Here is a 20,499-nt window from a genome sequence, read left to right as displayed (position 1 = left end):
AGTACATGGAGTCATTCCGTTGTTTATCACTGATCCACATTATATTGACCATCTTTATTGATGACAGTAACAAAGTGCACAAGCATTAAAAACAACACAAAACACAATGACTGTATTGTTAAAAACCCAAGAGAGAAAAGAGAATATAAAAAAAAAGATAATTAAACAATACTACTGCGGTCCTCTTGACATGATTCCATCATGCAGCAAATCAATAAAGCCTCTGGAGGCAACCTGTGCCTTTAATCTCACTGTACCATTAGTGAAGAGAATGCAACACGAAGTTGCATGACAATAATTTGGTCCCCTTATATAGTCCTATACAAAGTGATAATCAAATGAAGAATAATGTGAAAACTACTTTCTAACATTCAGAGGATACTAAGTAGTCAGACATAGATACACAGAATATAAAATGTGTGTGTGTGTGTGTGTGTATATATATATATATATATATATATATATATACTTTATGTAGATAGGACTATAAGCAAAAAGCAATCTCTAAAGCACCAATTTTCGGTCAAACACTGTGCAAATGAATGTTGTCAAATGTATTGCACAACAATGAGAAATTAAAAGTGATACATTTATACAACTGCACTTATACACTGGACATAGAAGTAATTCCAAGCCAACATGAATACCTCACATGGTGTGAGACAGCTTTTCATAATTAAATTTGCATAAAACGGCAATATCTCACAGCACAGTATAGCACTGCGTTCAATGCAGTGTTGACATACCTGATGTCTGAGTTAAAAAAGGAAATAAACCAAAAAAATAAAAAAAAAAGTAAACCAGGGGGTACATGTTGAAATAAATCTGCATCATCACAACAAATAAAATGTCAACATCACATAGTAATATAGCAAATGTCCAGTTGCCTATGTTCAGCCTGGGTATGAGGTCCACGAGGTGCCTCGCTACAAAGCTGGAGGCTGGTTATACAGGCTGGAAGGGACATGTCTCCCACAGAAGCGTGCAGAGTTGCCAGGACAAAAACTTACAACAGTGTGTACTGCGGCGACCTCAAGTTGTGTGCGGTATTATGGCAACGTCCTCGTGAGGTCAGATATCATTATGGGAATTAGCCAGTTGCGAGACGTTTTGAAAAATGCTCAACAACCGAGCCAGTCCTTTGTGATTTCCCCCAACTTGACAATCTTCAAGCTGCTGTCTTCCAGTTTGAAATAGTGGTGTCCTTTGAAGAAGTAGCTGTAATCTGTTAAAGACGGGAACAATGCACACTTAGTTAATCATACTGAAGGTATAATTTCCATTTTAAATTTCTTGTGTAAAATAAGGGAAAACTACCATGTAATAAGAGTACAATAATCAAGCTTTAATAAAAGCAAACAGACTAATCAGCTTCAATCAAAGTGAAAGGTATTAGAACATGAAATCAGGCTCTGCTAAAGCCAATGTTAAGCCTGTCTGAGTCATGCTAATCAGGAAGCATACAGGCACCTCTGTAGAGGGGCACAGGCTTTCTTTATATAAACATGTCTGTCCACTGTGTGAGGCAGGGGCTTGATGCTTACAGTAATGTGTGTATGTTAGGAGAGCAGTGATGGAAAAATCCCTGGTTGCTTGCCATAGACAAAAATCTGCATACCACCTCTAACCTCAAGGATACATGGCTGACAGCGACGGTCTCAGGGGAAGTTTACCGACGGTGTCATGACAAAAATTCACCGCTATACATTTCTTGCACTCTAGTTGCAGTGACCTAAAGCTAACAGAACTCATCATGAGGTATTTACTGGCAGCAAATAAAAGCACGAGAAACATAAAGCAACTGCTCCTCCTTAGGCTACAGATGACTCCCTAACTTCAGAGCTACTCCCTTTGGCCTGTTGCACTTCCCCATTTTCAGTCAGTTCCTCGAAACTGTTCATTTCTGGCTAGATGGCGTCATTGCTTGCTGGGTTGTGGTATATGCGCAAGACTCGCTGATAGAGCTGACTGGACATGCCTGCAATTTAACCACAAGGAATATAGCCCGAACACTGTAAACATGCACACAAAGCAGCAGCTCTAATCCAGCTCTAATCGAAGCACCACAACCATCACAAAATCCCTCTTTTCCTTCGGTCTTTTTAAAAAGTCAAAGAAAGGACACCTTTGGCTATTTTGTTTCTGCTCTTTCATTTCCAACTAATTCATAAACGTTATTTGAATTTGCATATACATTCAGGTACACATAAAATTTGACTTCTGCATTTCACTCGTCATAAGCATTTTAGGAGCAGTGGGCTGCTGTAAAGCAACCTGTGGTTAGAGGCGGCCTGCTCTACCCACTGAGCTACAGGCACAGCTGAGGACAGTGAGCATTGCTGGTTTACTTCTTTACAGTTTTTTCATAGTCCTTCCAAGAGCGATTGGTATGTTAGTGTGGCATTTATTTAATGTTGTAAAAAATGTGCTTATGTTTGGAGTATTCATATAGGAGTCACTGGTTAGTTTTTAGTCACGCTAGCGATAAGATAAGATAATCCTTTATTAGTCCCGCAGTGGGGAAATTCACAATGGGTCTAGGGATGTCTTTCTATCTGTTGGTCCACCATTTGGTCCTGACTGAAATATCTCACTAACTATTGGATGGATTTCCATGATATGTTGTACAAACATTCATGGTCCCCAGAGGACTAAGACTAATGACTTTGACTTTCCTCCACAATGACTTTCATCATTGTGGGGTTGACATTTTAGTTTTTTAGTGGAATGCCTCATCAACTATTGGATGGGTTGCCATGAAACTCGGTACAGACATTCATTGTCCCCATGGGATGAATCCTACTGACTTAAGTTGTCCTCTGACTTTTCATCTAGTGTCCCCATGAGGTTGACATTTGTGATTTTGAGTGAAATATCTCAACAGTATTGGATGGATTGCCTTGAAATATCAGCATGTTAGCATTGTAATTGTGAGTATGTTAGTATGTAGCTTAAAGCACCATTGTAGAGCTTGGTCAAATGTCCCTTCTTGAAATTATACAGAGCCTCTAAATTGACAAATTATGTGAAAAGAAAGATTTTTTTTTTACCAATGCCATGGAGACTGAAAGAAGAGTCTATGCCATCTGGGATGCCATTCCAGGCATCTGCAATAAGTTTGGGGAAGCCAGGGTCCATTTTCTTCGTATCTTCATCGTATCTGTACACACAATGAAAGTGCATTTAAACAGTATAATCCTTTAACGATTGCTTCACAATTCCATCACATACACACACAAACACAAACCCCTCATAGTTTTCCATAAAACAGTTATTCGTCAACACTGTGAACTTCCATGTTGTGCAAGGGCTAACAGAGCTGTTGTGGTTTACAGTGCAGCTTAGGTCACACCAAACACTAAGTAGATCCAGATGTAGCACAGTATTGCAAACAACACGTGATGACACCAACAGCACAAGCTACGCTGTGTCAGACAAGGGCTTTAGGCTCACAAATGGTCGCATACGCTTTGCTCCCCCCTCACCTCCAGAATTTATCCCCAGCAAAGAAGTAAGTCTTCTTGTTCTTCCTAAAGTTGAAGGCAGCGTCGATCCGCTCCAGGTCAGTGGGGAGTTGAAGGCTGGAGAGCCTCTTGGGATAGCCTTTCTCCAACACATCTGCTTTGTAGACCCACAGCTCGTTGCCTGGAAGGGAAGAGTTAGTAAGTAACACAATAGAACCAGGGATGAAATTGCACTGAAGTCATATGTTTTATTGATGGAAGGTAATTATCTTTACACAGAACTGTCTGATCAAGGTATTATCTCACATTCCTACATATCTATTGACCAAATATATTATATCGTCAGAATGAGAGCATCGGTTAACTGTCTCCCCCATAGCCAAACCAGCTCTGCTTCAAATGTCTTCGGAGCTGACAGATACATTTTGTAACTTTCATCAGTATTCAGATAGGTTGTCATATTAATAAAATGCAAAGAATGTATAATAAACCACTAATAACTATGGTGGAATATCTGAAGTGTCCACAGAGTGCACACCGCACACAAGAGTGCCCAGCCAACATCCCTGCTTTTCCTAATGTTTCAGTTCGTAGAAACGCCACCCTTAAGTGAATCCAAATGGTAAAAGAATGAAGACACCTCTTCATTACTCATGGAAGTGGAACTGTCTGTTTCTCTGATCACCGTAGAGGGACAGTGAGGATAAGGACAGGGTGACCGGTTCATGCAATACTACATTCATATTCAGAAAGGTCTGAATCCACCGTTTCTCCACAGTTGTTTTCTGCAGCATACCTGAGAAGAAGACAGATTTTTCCTCCACTGGGTTTTCATAGGCAGCGTCTATCTTGGTAGGTAGGTCGGGCCAGTAGGTGGCCACCAGCATAGGGCCACTGGGCTTGCTTCTGAAATTGACTGACCTGAACAGGAACCTGGCAGAAAGAGAATGAGTGGGTGAGCGGCTGCAAGGTAGATGAGCTGACGAACGAAATGAGAGTGAACGAAGGGCAGACGGGAATGATGAGGAGGTGGGGGAAGTGTGTGTGTGTGTGTGTGCGTGTGTGTGTTTGTGCGTGTGTCTGTGTGTGTTTGCGTGCGCTCGCGTAAGAGGAGGTTTTAGTGCAAGTGCCTCACTGGCCGAGCCAACCACAATGGCCTGATTCATGAGCATCTGGTTCTTGTTAGGACTAAGGCTGCAGACGCCAGCGGAACAAGACCTATCTTGCCCGGATTTCCAATACACTGCTGCACAACAACGGCAGCTTCCCAAACTCTTTTCCACTGACCTATTTTTTTAAAAGAAAAAGATCTGCCAATTGCAAAAATGAGTTGCAATAATGATAAAATGTGGATAGAATACAACTTAACTAACATACAGACACACAAGGTTTGTATACATTTGTCAGGAGGAAAGAGGAGACCTATTCAATCTGAACTTACCATCTAATTGCATTATTTTAGCAATGTTCTTGTGGATCAATTTGTCAAGTTCATGCAGTGTACCAGCAATATCCAGAGGGCTTTTCTGTCTTTTCTTCCTGTCTCTATTTAATTAAAAAGAAAAAAGAAAGATCTGCCTGGTGGCTGTTTGAGGGGACAGATGAACAGGACATAGTCATATAGCATATATAGTGCTGTGCTTCACAACACTGCAAAAGATATTTCCAAACCATTGCTCAGACTTCAATACTTTAAGTGGTTCATCCATCTATCTTGCATTTGAAGTTATCAAAGCACTGTTATAACTGTGTGGTAATGAAGTTGATTATTTGCATTAAGATGCAACCATGAAGTAACTGACGGAAATATCAGCAGCCATGATGTTCCATTTAATGGATTTTGTTTCTCACACTAGTTTTGAGTTCAACCTTAAGTATGTGATTTCCCGTAAATGGTCTAAAACATGCAAACACACTGTCGACTAAAAGTCCCAGTGACAAATCCTGTATGTCACTGTATGTCACTCTTGCTGCTTTCAAGAGGAAACCTGTTTGGGTAATCAGTGAAAAGGCCAACTGGCACTTAATGGAGTGTTCTCAGTTCACTATGCTTTAAAGTTAGAAAGTATCTTTAAGAGTTTGTCACAGTGATTAGTACTGACGATCATTCATCAAAAATGCGACAGTCTTTTTCTGCATTTTTACGTCGGAAGCAGCAGTCACAGTGAGCTGTTAAATCAAGAGCTGCAGGCTGTACACCATCAACTCCTCAGCAAGGTAACCAACTGTACGTACTGTACGTTGCAAATAGCTTCTGTAGGCGACATGCTAGCATACAGGCACATGAGCATGAATTACTTGCAACAGAGTCAGTAGGCTGGCAAAACTGTTTCTATGAGACAGACTTTATAATTGCCTTCTCCTTAAGCCTCCAGACAGACACTATGCTGAGCTCAGGGAGCGCCATAAGTATTACTCACTGCATCATGTCAAGATGTGTCCTACATCATAAATATGCTGAGCCAGGAGAAAAAGGGGGATCATACTTTTACAATGGGAGAATCTAATGAGCATTAGCCCCGGAAGCCAGAGGGCAACGCTTTTTCTCTGAAGCTATAAAACGTGGCTTGTACCAGAGCTCTACAGCTCACAAACCTGACACGGCCTTCAGGCAACTAATTAAGTCTCTGTGAAGGTCAGAACAACAGGCCTTACTGAAGCTTCACTTATCTCAGACTTCAGAAAGATATATTGTAACGACGTTCCCTTCCGTGCCTTGAGATCAAGGCACGGAAATTCTCCCCTTCCTGTCAGTTCTTAGTCTTTGGGGGCTGGCAACTGAAATTCAAATATCAAATCAAGAATTGCTTGAAACAATCACACAAAGCCTTGTATGGTTACACAAGAGAGCGACCAAACACGGTAAGCTGCTGAACATGGCCAACCATGAAGCTAAATGGCCTTTCAATGTCAAGATGGTCTTAAATAAGTCGACTAAATTGAAGTAAATGCAACATATCTGAATGCAACATTGTAATTCTTGACATATTTCAGCTACTGACAGACCAATGGGCCTTTTGTCACTGTCTGAAAACCATTGGACTCAATTAGATAACAGTAATATCATAGCTTTCAATACCCTTCGTGCACCCAAATGGCATTTTGACAGTTTTACAATTAATGATCAGGGGAAATACATTTATTTTCCTTATTCCCCTCCAGAGACCAGACTGCAGTGGATTCACCCTACTGTGCCAAGAATCATGGTTCAGAGAGAATGGATGAAAACGAACAGAGGGTCAGGGAAAATTAAATTATGTTTATATATATAGTTAAGTGTGTCTGTTCTGCTCTGATAATCTCTGCATATGTGTGGAAGGGAGGCATGGCAAGGTGAAAAGTCATTCTGCATTAAAGCAGAACTTGTGAGCTGGATTATGGCTTGTTTCTCCCAGTTTCCAGCTCAAGGTTCTCAGAGAGGAAAACCAGGCTAACTGACAGACTCTTTGGTACGGAGGTATGCTGGCCTGTTTGCTTTGGACACATTCATGGCCATGACAGGTATACAGCTCTGTTACCCATACAATTGCAAGTAGTCAATGTCATAGCACACCTAGAGGCATGAAGATATCATAACTAACAAGGACACTGTTCGTGTTTTCCATCGGGTCCTTTTCTACCACATTATTGCTTTTGTTCGAAGTGACTCCCAGGAGAATTTGTCTGTAACAAACTTCAGCTGTTGTAATGAAAATGTTCACCTTCCCATGGGAATACACACTGACTCATAAAGACTGTGGACGAAACCAAAGCACTTTATGAAACTCCCTTCTACACCAGTAGACGCAGTAAGTTTACAAGACTTTGCATCCACTGGCGCCGGTGGAGAGGGAGGACTGTAGACTGTGTTTATGACTGATGAGTACTTTGGTTGTCACTGTATGAGGAGGGGAATAGTGTATTTTTCCCGCTCACTAATTGTCCCATCATGAAACAAGCATCTTAACCACACTGTTTACGTGTCACAAGATTGCAATAAGAGGAACAATAATTAACAAGAAACCTCATGTGAAATTGCTCATGAAGCCAGAAGTAGGCTTTTGGGTTAGGTTTGTCGTTCTTCCCATAGATCACGGACAGGACATTTAACCAGACTTTGGTAGTGGTTGCCAGTTTGAAGAGAGTCAAACACATACTTCATATTGCATGTATGACTCAGAGAGCTCATGAAAACATATCGGCTAACCTATTCAAACAACGTGGTCAGGAACTTGATTTGGATGGATTGTGGATGGTTAGTTGACCCTGCGTTTACCCATGACTAACTGGAAATCCACAAAACCGGCCTGGAAATGAAGAAAACCATTGCATGAGACTCTATGGAGCAGAGCAGGTCAGAGCTAAGCGATAATTGGCTAATCTGCGTTCGAGGGCGGGACTTAGCGAAGGGTTAATTATCAGTGCTCTTACCTTATTTGGTGTTGATGTAGCATACACACACTCGTTGAAGACATATTCAGGTCAAACAATATTGTGACTTCTTGTTTGTTTTGATTTAATTACCTGTCCTTAAAGAAGAAGGTCTCTCCTCTGATCTGGGCTATAGCATCAAACACAACTGGCTCTTTACAGATGTCCATTGGAGTAACTGGACCCTGGGTTGGAGGCAAAGGTTTGTCTGTTGGCACACCTGTTTAGAAAAGATTTACCAGAATATTTAATCTTTGAGAAAGTGATTACACACTCACAGTACATTAATCGTTCCTGGCTTCCAATAAGAAGAGATGCTTGTTCTAGTATTAGGCTTGATCCCTGTTAGGAAACTAGCCACACATGACAATTCATCTCACCGTAGAGCTCCTGGATGCCTTTGATGTCATCATCAGGGAGTCTGAAGTCTTTGGTGTAAGTGTAAATGGGGGCCATCAATGCTCCGGGGTCCTGAGAGTGCTCCAAGCCAAGGGCATGACCAAACTCATGGGCTGCCACCAAGAACAAACTGTAACCTGGAAACACGCAGCACAATGAAGAAACTTCACTGTAAACTCTGAATACTCCTTCAAAAAATACTGATGCTGTACAGTGAAAATAGGAATTGGATAATATCAATAGGTCTTTCAATCGGTAGCTACTGTATACCAGTTGTGGTCCTTCACGGAATATGATGGTGGGACACATGAATAAGACATAATGATTGAATAACGACCGACCTGACCTTTACCTTTATTTTCCTGTTTATTGTGAGTGTGCCAGTAACAAAATGACTAATGCTGTCAGTAACTGTCCACAAATAGTATTCATACCTTGGTCTGGACAGAAACCCCATTTGCGGTCGTCATCATAGCTCTTGGTGCTAGCGCACCACATCTTGCCGTCGCTGCGTCCAGATGAGGTACAGGACTCGTAGGTGTCACTCAAGAAGGTGAAAGGGAAGACACAGGGGCTTCCCTCTGCGTTTCCCCCCACTGTCGACATGGCTAGAGGGAGCAACAAAAGTGAAATGTGTAATGAACTTTGTTCATTCATGTCCCAGAATGTTTCTTCAGAACAGATTGTATTGTATTGTGAAGTAAGCACAGATGATGTTGAAAACAGCATCATGAAAGCACTGGCACAACACACATGACATCAATAACTAATCCACGGGGCACAAAACCAAAAAGCACCCGCCCAGATTGATTTTCTTTCAAAGAGAGATTATTTTCTATCTGGCAGACTTGTTTAGCACTGTTTTATTTTTAAAAAATATATAATTTCTTATTTAGCACAAGCTATCGCACAAGGCTTTACAACAAAGCTACTTTCCTAATCAATTAGAACCAGATGGAAGCTCCAGTGGTCTATCTCCCTCCCTGCCACACTACCTCAACCCTAAAACCAGTCCCACTGACAGAATGGAAAATAAGCCTTGCCACTGCACATTAAAATACTTTCACAGCCATTCAGCAGACCACAAGCAAGACCGAAAACCCCAGCTGGAGCATTCCTGTAGACCAATACACGGCAGGGCACCTAACACTGCACATCAAAATAAACACAGCCAGTAAAATGCACTGTAGGCATCTAAGCAAGCTCATAACCCTAAAACAGGACAAATGTTGCAACAGTTCTGGAAATATATAAGGTGGTAACTTTCCAAGGGAATTACCTGGAATTTATGGGAAATAACAGGAATAAAATGGAAATATAGGGCTTATCTTCTTAGGCTGTATTTACCATGCAGATAGAAACAAAACATTTCAATATATCATAGGCAGACATAATAATAATAATAAATTCATTAATTTATCATATACAAACGATGTGAAATGTGTCATGTGGTGAGTTAACTAATGGGGAAAGGTAGCCTACTTAAGCCGAAATGTTGGCTGTGTGCAAACTTATGTTTTGACGTGAACAACTGCTTATGTTTTACAATAAAGAAGGAATGGAAATAGATTAATTAAAACTCCTCAATTAGGGTTCAATCGAGCTACATGGTAGCAGCTAGCTAACATAAACTAGCAGAAGTTGTTAACAAGCTACGATCGCTGTACTTTGCTTTAGCGTTAGGCTACTATCTGAAATATCATGAAATATAATATAATCAGAACTTACATGAAAGCATGTAACATTAGTCCTTTGGCTCAGACAGTGTAGTATCGTTAGCAGTAGTGTTGGCTACACATATGATGGGAGAATGCACGGTGCATGCAGATGGTTGATGCCTATTTAATGGGATACTGCAAATTATGATAGAAGAGTTGTTGTTGCTGAATGTAGTGCATGTTGCAATTTAATTAAATGGGCATAACAAAACATGCCATAAGACCTGGTATGGTAAATAATTTCTCTATTAGAGGGTACGATTTTTATATTGAAATTGTGCAAAATTCCCAGTAGTCAAAAGCGTAACTTCTTTGCAACCCTAAACAGGACGCACAAACAGAGGATAATGTATGCACACGTATGCACACGTTTCAGGATGTGTGCGCAACAGAAAGGGGATTACTTAAGCACGACTCTAATATGTGATCAGCACAACAGGCAGTAGATGACACCACCTACCAGTTTCAGGGCAGAACCCGAAGGTTTTGTCCTGGTCATAGTTCTCAGTGGTGGCACACCAGCGGTAACCATCATCCCTGCCTTGAGTGGTGCATTCGTCATACGTCTCTCCCAGAAAGGTGAAGGGGAATTTACATGCAGCGCCCTCTGCGTTTCCACCAATGGTGAAAAGTACTGTAAAAAAAATTATAGGGAAACTTATAATAACATAACATTGAGCACAGTGCATTTTTCCATTTTTCCAATGCTTATAAAAAGCAATCTACAATTCCTACATGATCACTGCAAGCAACTAAGATCCTTTGACCGATGAGTGACGATGTGAGACAAAGGTGTTCAGAGAGGAGAAATCTGAATCAAGAAAAAATGTGCAATGGAACTTTTTTTTACGTTAATACAAATGCTTAACAACAAAGACGGCTCCAGTACAAACAGGCCTCTCTCATGTTCTTATATAAACAACTTGGTACATGTGTACTTTGGCACGTAGATGTAATGGGCATGTGATCATGTTAGTACCATGGACAGCAATATAACACAGATAAACAAAATGTTTAACAAAGCCCAGTGTTCTAAAATGGGGCAGTGACTTGGAAAAGAAATATTCCACGATCCACTCCAAACAGAAAACAACACTTTCCTGGCAGACTGTTTAACCTACTTTCTTTCTGTCAAGAATCAGCAGAACAGCTTTGAATATAGCAAAAATCTGGTATGAAGTATTACTTTGCCAGTTTAGGAGACACTGCTTCAATTCCAGATGCAAGTAGGGCATGACACCAATGCAGCTGAGGTCATGTGGGCCCACAAAATGACAAATCTATACAGAGACTTCACCGAAATGTGTTCTGAGATTGTTACATAGTGCTGTTACATTAAAAAAAAGAAAAGAGAACCACAGGACGAACTTACATTCATGGGGGCAGAAGCCATATTTGCCTTCTTCATCGAAGTTGTAGCTGGTCGAGCACCACAGGAAGCCGTCGTCGCGGCCCTGAGATGTACAGGTGTTGTACTCGGTGCCCATGAACAGGAAGGGGAATTTACAGAACTCCCCATCAGCATTGCCATACTTCACCTTCACCACTGTTGAAAATATTAAGGAGACACGTGTCCACGTTGTAACGCTTTGTCATCCATTTTCCCAAACCAAGTTAAAGGTGACAGGATGTTCAATAGGATAGAGTGCGTATCTCAAGCAAGTAAACTGCAATATTGTTTATAGAAACAAGAGGCTACTTAGACTATGGGATGCCATTTAAAAGTAGGCTCTCAAAAACAGCAAGGAGCTCAGAAAAGTATTACACATGCATTGTAGTAAATGGGATCAAACTTGCAAATGCACTGATATAATAATAATAAAAAACTCATCATTCTAAGCGTCATGAGACAGGGAAAATAGGTTTATAGATTACTTCTGCGCAAATGATGAATTCAGACAAGACAATTCTGAACAATGGAAAATACATTAAACTATCTGGGTCACTGCGTGCAAATGCAAATGCAAATGCCTGCAACAGAGATTTCTTTTTCTTCTATTGAGCTTCCAGATGGCTGAGATTTGTCATATCCAGTGCCAGAAAGTTCAGACAAAGTTAAAACAAAAATCCAAACAAAGTAGTTGAAAGTCATTTTCTGTATCGGTCTGCCCTGTCATCTCACCAATATGGTACCTATACTTTGTTTTGAATAAGAGACTGGACATGGGTATGCAAAATGCAGCTATTTTGACAAATTGATAACAATTTAATAAGATTACAGCACAAATCACAAATGGTTGTGGTGGAGCTATTGCAACACGCTTCATTTTGTTTTTTTGTATAAACAGTGTTTCCCCATTACCTTGGCCATCTCCCAGCGTCCACTGCTCATCATCATCAAAGTGGGAGTCTCCCCCAATTCCTGCTCCTGGAGCAAAGGCATGAGCCAAGAGGCCATCTTTGCCGTCGAAGGGGTAACCGTCTCCGTGCTCTGTCGATGGCATCGTTCAACATTAACACTTCAAGACAAATATCAGAAGCAATTCTCTTCTTTTTAAACAACTGGTCCATAGGTGCAGCTATTAGCTAGCCAGTAAGTGGAAAGATAAATTAGTTTGAAGAGGAAATACTAAAAGTAACAGTCAGGAAAATATTTGTGACATAAGTGTGATTTTTTTTTTTAAAAGCTCAGAATATTCCTTAGTTACACGTCCTCTGAAGTGGCCATGCTTTTTGTTTTTGTTCCACTATTATCATTAGATTCCTTCTTGATAGGGTCAGCTATGGCTAGACAGAAGATATCGTGACACTGTGCGTAAATATCCAATGGCTGTTTTAGTTGGAATGACCTGTGTGAAGTAGTGTTCCTAAAATATAGGTTGGCGGTGCACAGAGTTACTGTAATAATATGTCAACAAGGCAGTGAACTTGTGTTCAACTGTTTCCTAACTTGGGTTATGACATAACATGGGCTGTATTTTTCCTCTTGGAGGTGGAAAGTAATCATAACTTAGTTATTAGAGTGCTTCAATCTTTGAATTTTAACCTGCAATACCATTCCTCTGTTTGTAAGCATGCACTAATGTTTTCCATATCCCAAGACAAGAGATTAAGACAAAGATGACAAATGGGACAGTTGCAGTCAGCAGGTTTTTTTGAGGTCACATGGGGACATGTACTATAAAATACACCTTTTTTTTATTGAATTGATTTGAATTGAATGACTTTGAGCTGCAGACACATTAAATAAGAATGCCACTGAGTGGTGTCACTGACTGTACTGCCCTACAATGGGAAGATAACCTGATTATAGTTCAGCTGATTTTATAAATGCAGTGTCTATATACTGTCTGTTGCCTAAATAAATGCCATACCATTGCGGCCAAAATTAATCATGATGTCAGCCTCTCCGTCCATGATGCGGGTGATTGTGAGTGGGGTGACGTCACTCCATACTTTGAAGGCTCTGAAGAAAGCATCATTTATGACTTCCTCATCCAGGTCGGGACTGTATCCAAGGATTCTACGGAGTTAACAGAGTCAGTTTCATTCTAAAACAAGACAAAGACGGAAAATTAAGACAACAAAATATCATGAAAAGAAAAGATGTATGTGGCTTTGTGAGTCATTTTTGGAAAAGCGTGCAGAAATATCATAAGATCTATTTTCTCAACTTCAGATCATGGACTAACGGCTAAACAGTCTATGAATAATCTGATGATAATGGTTCCTGAAACAGTGTTCAACTACAAACCCTCTCACGTGCCTGTCTACACAGTCCTTTCTTAAAAACAGTCTAAGATCTCTTAGTTGCTGTTGTCTTTGGCTCGCAGTCTTCCTTCCTTGCAAACACACAGGCAGACGGGCTGGAATAATCAGGGCCCACAAAAACTGCTGATATAAATAAACCGATTCCACATTGTTGTAAACCTCAAACAGAACAAAAACAAAAGACCTGACACATACTGTGTAGGAATGCTGGTGTAAGCGAGACGCAAGTTACAAGCGCACGACGACTGTGTGGATGGGGGTGGGGTGGACTGGAGGTTGAGGGGAGGGTGTGGTGGGAGGGGGGATCAGGCGGGGCCAAGCTGTGGTCCATCTCGCAAAGCAAACACACTCTTGCTTTGTGTTTATACTTTTGTGCACTCATCAAAATCTGCTTTGTGAGTCACATGTAAACCTTAGTGTTATGGAGGGACTCCGATATATAAGTGTTTCTCGTTGTATTTACAGGCAGCGGCTGGGTGGGGTCAAGTCATCTTACCTTTCTGTGCTTGGCAAACATCATATATGACGTCCTGATGTAATGCATGCAAAGCATCTCAACTTTAGCATTAAGCTCAGTTGTAATGCGTTTACCTTTTCTTACAGACCATACCGATTAAAACGTCCATGATGGCATTACTTGAGTATTACTAATTCAGGTTCAGAATGAATCAGTACCTACTCCCATTATAAAATACCCCGTGCAGGATGCAATTTAGCACTTAAAGTGCAGGATAATCCAATGCTTGTTCAGTAAATGTGTAGGTAAAGTTAATTCCCTGACCTGTAAGTGATGTCTTTCTTCTGCCACATGGGTTTCCTGTGGAAGAAGTTGTAATTGGCCACATCTGGGACGCCACAGCGGGGCTTTTTCATAATATCCACAGTTTTGGCATCAATCTCTCCAGTTTCTTGCAGAGAGAAGAACTTTTGCATTTTCTTCAGGGTGTCCTTGAGCACCATAAGGTTACATCTGTCTTGTGGGCATCCATAAAACTTATTCAGATAGTGCTTAAGGAGAAAAATAGACATACAAATGGTTGATTAAGTACTTGTGAAGTGATTGCAATAAAGAAATAAATAAATAAGGGAACAACGTACAAACTATTACCCAACAGTTTAGTTCTTATACTTATACAGTAAACACTGTTACTTCACAGCTGACTGACCCACTTTGACACAGTTTTAAGAAAAACATCAATAAACTTACCAGAGCAACTTCTTTGTCTGTTTTTGGAGTAGTGTCGTCTCCAGGAAACCTGATAATAGGCGAAGGGGCAGCATATGTTGCTTGCAAGGCGATGAACTGAACCACAAACACTTTGAGAACAATCCGACGACAGCTAAATATCGTCGGAAAGGCCATTTTCCCCAGTTTGGCAATATCTATGTATGATAAATGCCGTTCGCTCTGAGCTGCACTTCTTTCCCCGTCAGCTTGTGTTGCTTCTGCGCCTCTACAGGATTTTGTTTTTCTCCTCAACGGGACATCCTGCACCTCGGCTCTATGAACTTTCTCAGTTCTGCTTGCACACGCACTTTTTCCCCCGACAGCTTTCTGCGCAGTCTCCAGGTTGAGAAATCGGAGCGGGGGAGTCTAACACAAGGGATGGTTTCGTGATTACTCATATTGACGTCTCCATCGGCCTTGATTTTACAAACCCGTAATGTCTAAGAGGATAGCTCGGGATTGAAAATGGTCTATAACGTCCAGAAATGACGACTGATTCGGTCAATTTAATGGCAATTATCTATTTCCATATCGGACCCCTTTCATGCTGAATTCTGATCCGCTCCAATCATCATCCCACATGTATCAATATCAACATACACGCCGCTTAAACTAGCATTTAGGTTAAAATGTCATTTCAGTAGTCAAAGTCATTTAATTTCAACCTCCCACTGGTTACATTACAAGTGTGGTAAAATAATGGGATTATGTGCGGGTGGAGAGGAGGCACTGTTTGTCGAAAAGTGATTAACTTCACATTAATTATAATAATAATATGCATGGTTTCAAAAAATAAAAAATAAAAAAAATAAAAAAAATGGGCTGCACGGTGGTGTAGTGGCTAGCACTATCACCTCACAGCAAGAGGGGCCCGGGTTCGATCCCCGATCCCGGGTGGTCCTTCTGTGTGGAGTTTGCATGTTCTCCCCGTTGCAGCGTGGGTTCCCTCCGGGTTCTCCGGCTTCCTCCCACAGTCCAAAGACATGCAGCTTAGGTTATTTGGAGACTCGAAATTGCCCGTAGGTGTGACTGTGAGCGTGAATGTTTGTCTGCCTCTACATGTGCCCTGCGATGAACTGGCGACCTGTCCAGGGTGTACCCTGCCTTCGCCCAATGTCAGCTGGGATCGGCTCCAGCGCCCCGCGACCCTGAACAGGATAAGCGGTTTGGATAATGAATGAGGATGAATGAATGGTTTCAAAAAATGTTGTCTTCTGTAAACTAATAGATCCTGAAAATTAAGAAGTGGGTGTGGCCTGTGTCGTGCACATCTATGTATTTTAATGAGTCTGCTTTACTCTTTAGTTCTGCGTTTTTCTTTTTTTTTGCCTCAGTCGTTACAATATTTTCTTAAAATCCTGACATTTCTTTGCTGAGAGACATTTACGTGAAGTAAGTAATGAATTATTGTTCATACTGGACCACTAGTCACAGTACTGGGCGTAGGGAAACAGACACACAGCTGTAGACAGGCCAGACCTCATTTAAAGTGTTATATTGACATCTGGTGGCGGGATGTGAAAACTCACCTCGGCATCAGTTTAAAAGAGGTCCAGTGAACCGTTATGTAGCTAAAACCACAAACCTGGTCGTGCTGAGTTATCCTTTTCTATTTGTTTTATTTTTGCAGCATATACTTATATGTTAGAGTGATTTCCAACCTAATTTGTTAAATTAAAGAGAGATTTCTGTCACTTAAAGGTGCTATTTATAGGGGAGCATTTCTGTTGCATAACAACGGGTCCCAACATGTCGGCAGGCCCAGGTGGCGGGGCCAATCAAAGCTGTCAACAAAGCAAGGAGCAACTCAGATTACAACACACACAGAGGGTGAGCGACTTCATGCTCTGCTCAGGTTGACATTATAGAGAAATGATTGTTGTGGCATAAATATTTGCATGTAAAATATCTCATCTGATGACATCATACCCGTCCAGTGCTCTGGAAGTCTGACCTCCAGCATCATTTCCAGAATGCAGTTGGCATCTTTGCTCATTAGCTTACCTAGAACTTATACTTACCTTGTGTTTTACATATTTTCTGACATTTATTTCATTAGCTGTAGTATGTTAGTATGTTTTCTATGCTGTGACATGTTTGAAGATGATCTAAATCAATATAAGTTATGTTACAACCACTCATAATAATATATTTTAATGGCTTTTTTCCACTGTAACTTACCTGACTCTGAGGGGGTCATTATCATGTGCTCCATGAAACCATGCTGCAGATCACTGACTCATCACAGTCTGAATGTTCCGTGAAATAAGATCTCAATCACTGCCAGAAATTCAGACGAAAATGCAGTGACTCACACACAATCCCTGCAGGGAAGGTCTGTTGAGGTTGCAGCAAAGAGCCGTCAGTATCACTGCCCTCTGGTGGCTGACATACATCTAGCATCTCTTTCAGCTCTGAAGCCCTTGGAGCCAGTCTTCTTTACTGACTTGTAGTCTTCGGCATAGATTAAGGATTTACTCTAACTCTCTTTGACATCCCTTTGTTTCCGTTCTCATACTGGATTACTCTGAACATCATAAGAGAGCGGACTCTTTAATAGGCTACAGAAAGCTGAAAGACTTTTTCTTTTTTTTGCAAATAGATCTGACAGATGGAAAGCTCACAAACAGGATTTTGTGGTATATCTAGCAAAGCAATTTCCGTTCCCTTTAGCCAGAGTACAGTTAATTTTTCATAGCCGGGGCTGCTGTTGGTGGTTGCAGAGTGAATTTAACATCTATTTTCCAACAATATCCAGGGCCTGTCACTTTGGAGCAGGAGCTTTATTTCATGCACTGATACATGCTGCCATCTCCTCTAACTGACACACTCACAGTGATCTCTGGCAGAGCCGGGGAACAGAATGGCTACCTATTAAATGTACATGGGACTGCCTCTCCGAATAGAAAACGCTGAGATGTGAAAAGTTGAGCCACAGCTACAGTAATTGAATGCCTTTGTGCATATGAATGCAATTCTGCATGCGAAAGTGGCATAAAGAGATTGAGATGATTAGGTTTGATTTGCATGTAAATTGTTTTCTTTTCTTTTTTGCCCCCGTTGAATGCTAAAGCTCCTTCTAGATTGAAGCACCACATAATGTGTGTGTTTGTGTGTTTTGATGAAATACGGTTGGCTTTTAAAGAAAGTGTCTTGTTGCTGTTGATTGCAAGTGCATCTCTCCCATTTGTATGTGTGTGTTGCTGAGATGGCTGATTGAAACAGAATCATGGTTGTATGCGACGCTTTACACCAGTAGAACTGATTCGTACTTCAACACTTACACCACAACATATAAATCACACATGTCACCTTCCTTTACGGACAATTCATTTTTAGTTTGAATGACTTTCAGGGATTTCTACATGTGATGCACATGCAACTTAATGCAATGCTGCAAATTGCTAGCTCTGGTCTTACAACACACAAACTCATGTCATTAATTATGAGGAATTATGAGCGTGCCAGCATGGCCTCCTCTTGCGACTGGGATTGGGACATTCTGGACATGAAGGCCAGGCGTATCATGGCTCTCCAGCTGGCTGTGGATCTTCAGGCCCACTGATTGACCCCAGTCCAGCTGAACAGACCGTAGCCCTGGATGTCACCCTCTTCCCTCACCCCGGTCCACTGGCTCCTGCAAGGACCCAGACAGATTCTCTGATGGGTCATCAAACCAAACTGCCTGTACGGTTGGCTAGCGCCAAGGTCATGAATGACAAAAATCAGGGTCCCACTGCTACTCCGCCCGCTCCTCTCCAACTCAGAAAGTGTGTAATGTTCAGTGCTGTTCAGGCCTGGCTTGAATACATAGTTAGCCTGGGTGTGTAGTTAATACTGACACTGAGTGGTTTAGAATCAGTATATTGGCATTGTTTGTTTTATGTGCTTTGCAGGAGTAATTAAGCAATGGTTGCTGAGTAAATGAATGCAGCAACAGCCCTGTCAATAAATCTGTTTCAAGATAACTTAATTTGGCTAAGCACTGTGTTACAGAATACTGTGACACATATTATATCACTCGGCTGGAAACATTCTGATGATGAATTATTGAACATAAATCCATTATCTTGAACATATTTTATTTATGAATGCACCAAGACACTGGAGGACTTTAACACTGCAGGGTAATTATTGTTCCACATTGTGTCACCACTCTTCTCTCAGATGCAACTGCCAGAGCAAACTGCAATGAATCAAAGAATTGCAAGTTTTGATTGACATTTTGTGTGTGCACAAGGCCCAAAGCGACATTAGCCCAATTGCTTTATTTAATGCTTTCTCCCACATTCTGTTTCTCTTTTAGCACGCCTTGTAAACACTGATGCAATAATGCATTCCATTATACAGGGGAGAGGAGCTGAGTGTCTCTCGTGGCTCCTCTCCATCTCAATAATAGGTCAACAGCTGTATTTAAAAAATGAATCACATTCTTGGCAGTTGCAAAGGTTAGCCGCACCGCTCTGAGATGCAATATTGGAGGCTCAGATCAGCAGCAAATCTCGGCGGAGATGAGGAAGAGTTGCCTTTGATGAGTACAGCATGTAAATGATTTGTGTGTGTTTATAGGACACGGGGCTGGCCCTGCCTCACTCCAAGACAGCGGTGTCGGCACCACTCTGTGGCAGAGGCTGGCAACAGCAGATGGAAATAAGCAAGAGAGGGGAGGGCTGACCCCGCTTACAGCTCTTCACAGTTTGTACTCTCTTTCTTTTTCCTCTCCCAGTCTGTCTCAGTTTCATTTTAAGACTTGTTTGATTCTTCTTTTTTTTTAATGATGTTTATTTCTTAATTTCCCTGCCTTGTTTGTTGTTGACAAGTCCACTTCTATTTAAGTATCTCAGGGAGTTTGAAGAAGGTATCTGTAACAATATCGGAGATCCTTCACCCATGAAACATGCTATTGTGGTAGTTTCACGACTTCTGCAGAACATAATCATATTTCTCAAATGTCCTCACAGCTTTCAGGTATATAGTGAGCTCTGACGTCACAACTCAGGACAACTAAACAGCTTGTTTACTATGTTTCCCGATGGAGACATTATCAGCCTGTTAGTGTGATCTTTTAAGAAACTAAAATATTGATGCCTTTCTCACGTCAACAACAAATTACTCTCAAAGATATCTTGAGGTACGCGGACACACTGATGAAATATGAATGTCTACCATGGATTGCTTTTAGCATTTCTGAAATATTCACAGTGGTAATTTTGGAGTGCAGTGGCTCTTGCTCGGTGTTCGCATGCTGACACTTGGTGATGAATTTTTCAGCAGTGATTTGATTTGGCCGTCACAGTAAATGGATAGCTTTGATAAGTCAGGAACATTGGTACCTGGATTGTTGGATGAAAATGAAATACTGCATGATGCAAGTGAGTGAAAGGAGTGTTGAAATGCTGCCGTTTGTCTGAAGCTCTTGACAGTTCAGAGAGCTGTGCCACTGATGAGCTATTATGTTGTTTGCACATGTCGGCTTCCGAAGCCTCTGTCTACTAGTAACTTTTAGCATATGAATTAGAAAACCATTCAATAATTATTACTTCACCCCAAGGTTCACCCTTCACTGGGA

The 20,499-nt window shown here is 41.2% G+C and overlaps 1 protein-coding gene across 1 annotated transcript; it reads right to left on the bottom strand.

The window, feature by feature from the left end:
• Positions 1-39: 39 nt before the first annotated feature.
• Positions 40-14,671, bottom strand: mmp2 (matrix metallopeptidase 2). The gene is made up of 12 exons (XM_076077775.1): positions 14,484-14,671; positions 13,306-13,454; positions 12,294-12,422; positions 11,364-11,537; positions 10,452-10,625; positions 8,708-8,881; positions 8,255-8,410; positions 7,968-8,094; positions 4,261-4,397; positions 3,486-3,645; positions 3,051-3,160; positions 40-1,225 (listed from the first exon to the last, which is right to left on the bottom strand). Exons 1-12 carry the CDS (start codon positions 14,660-14,662, stop codon positions 1,122-1,124), a joined length of 1,773 nt encoding a protein of 590 aa, XP_075933890.1. The 5' UTR covers positions 14,663-14,671; the 3' UTR covers positions 40-1,121.
• Positions 14,672-20,499: the final 5,828 nt, after the last annotated feature.

Source organism: Anarhichas minor, unplaced genomic scaffold (assembly GCF_050575085.1).
Source record: "Anarhichas minor isolate MPS153535 unplaced genomic scaffold, ASM5057508v1 ptg000062l, whole genome shotgun sequence".
NCBI classification, from domain to species: Eukaryota; Metazoa; Chordata; class Actinopteri; order Perciformes; family Anarhichadidae; genus Anarhichas; species Anarhichas minor.
Note: the sequence above shows the minus strand (reverse complement) of the source record. Positions and strands in the feature narration are given on the sequence as shown.

What these genes read in the sequence shown, in the direction of transcription:
- mmp2 (XM_076077775.1), bottom strand. Translation starts at nt 14,662, where the DNA reads ATGGTGCTCAAGGACACCCTGAAGAAAATGCAAAAGTTCTTCTCTCTG. An exon ending in AAGAAAGACATCACTTACAG is followed by an intron (nt 13,455 to 14,483) that starts GTCAGGGAATTA and finishes TTAACTCCGTAG; the next exon opens with AATCCTTGGATACAGTCCCG. An exon ending in TGGCTTCTGCCCCCATGAAT is followed by an intron (nt 10,626 to 11,363) that starts GTAAGTTCGTCC and finishes TTTTTTTTACAG; the next exon opens with TACTTTTCACCATTGGTGGA.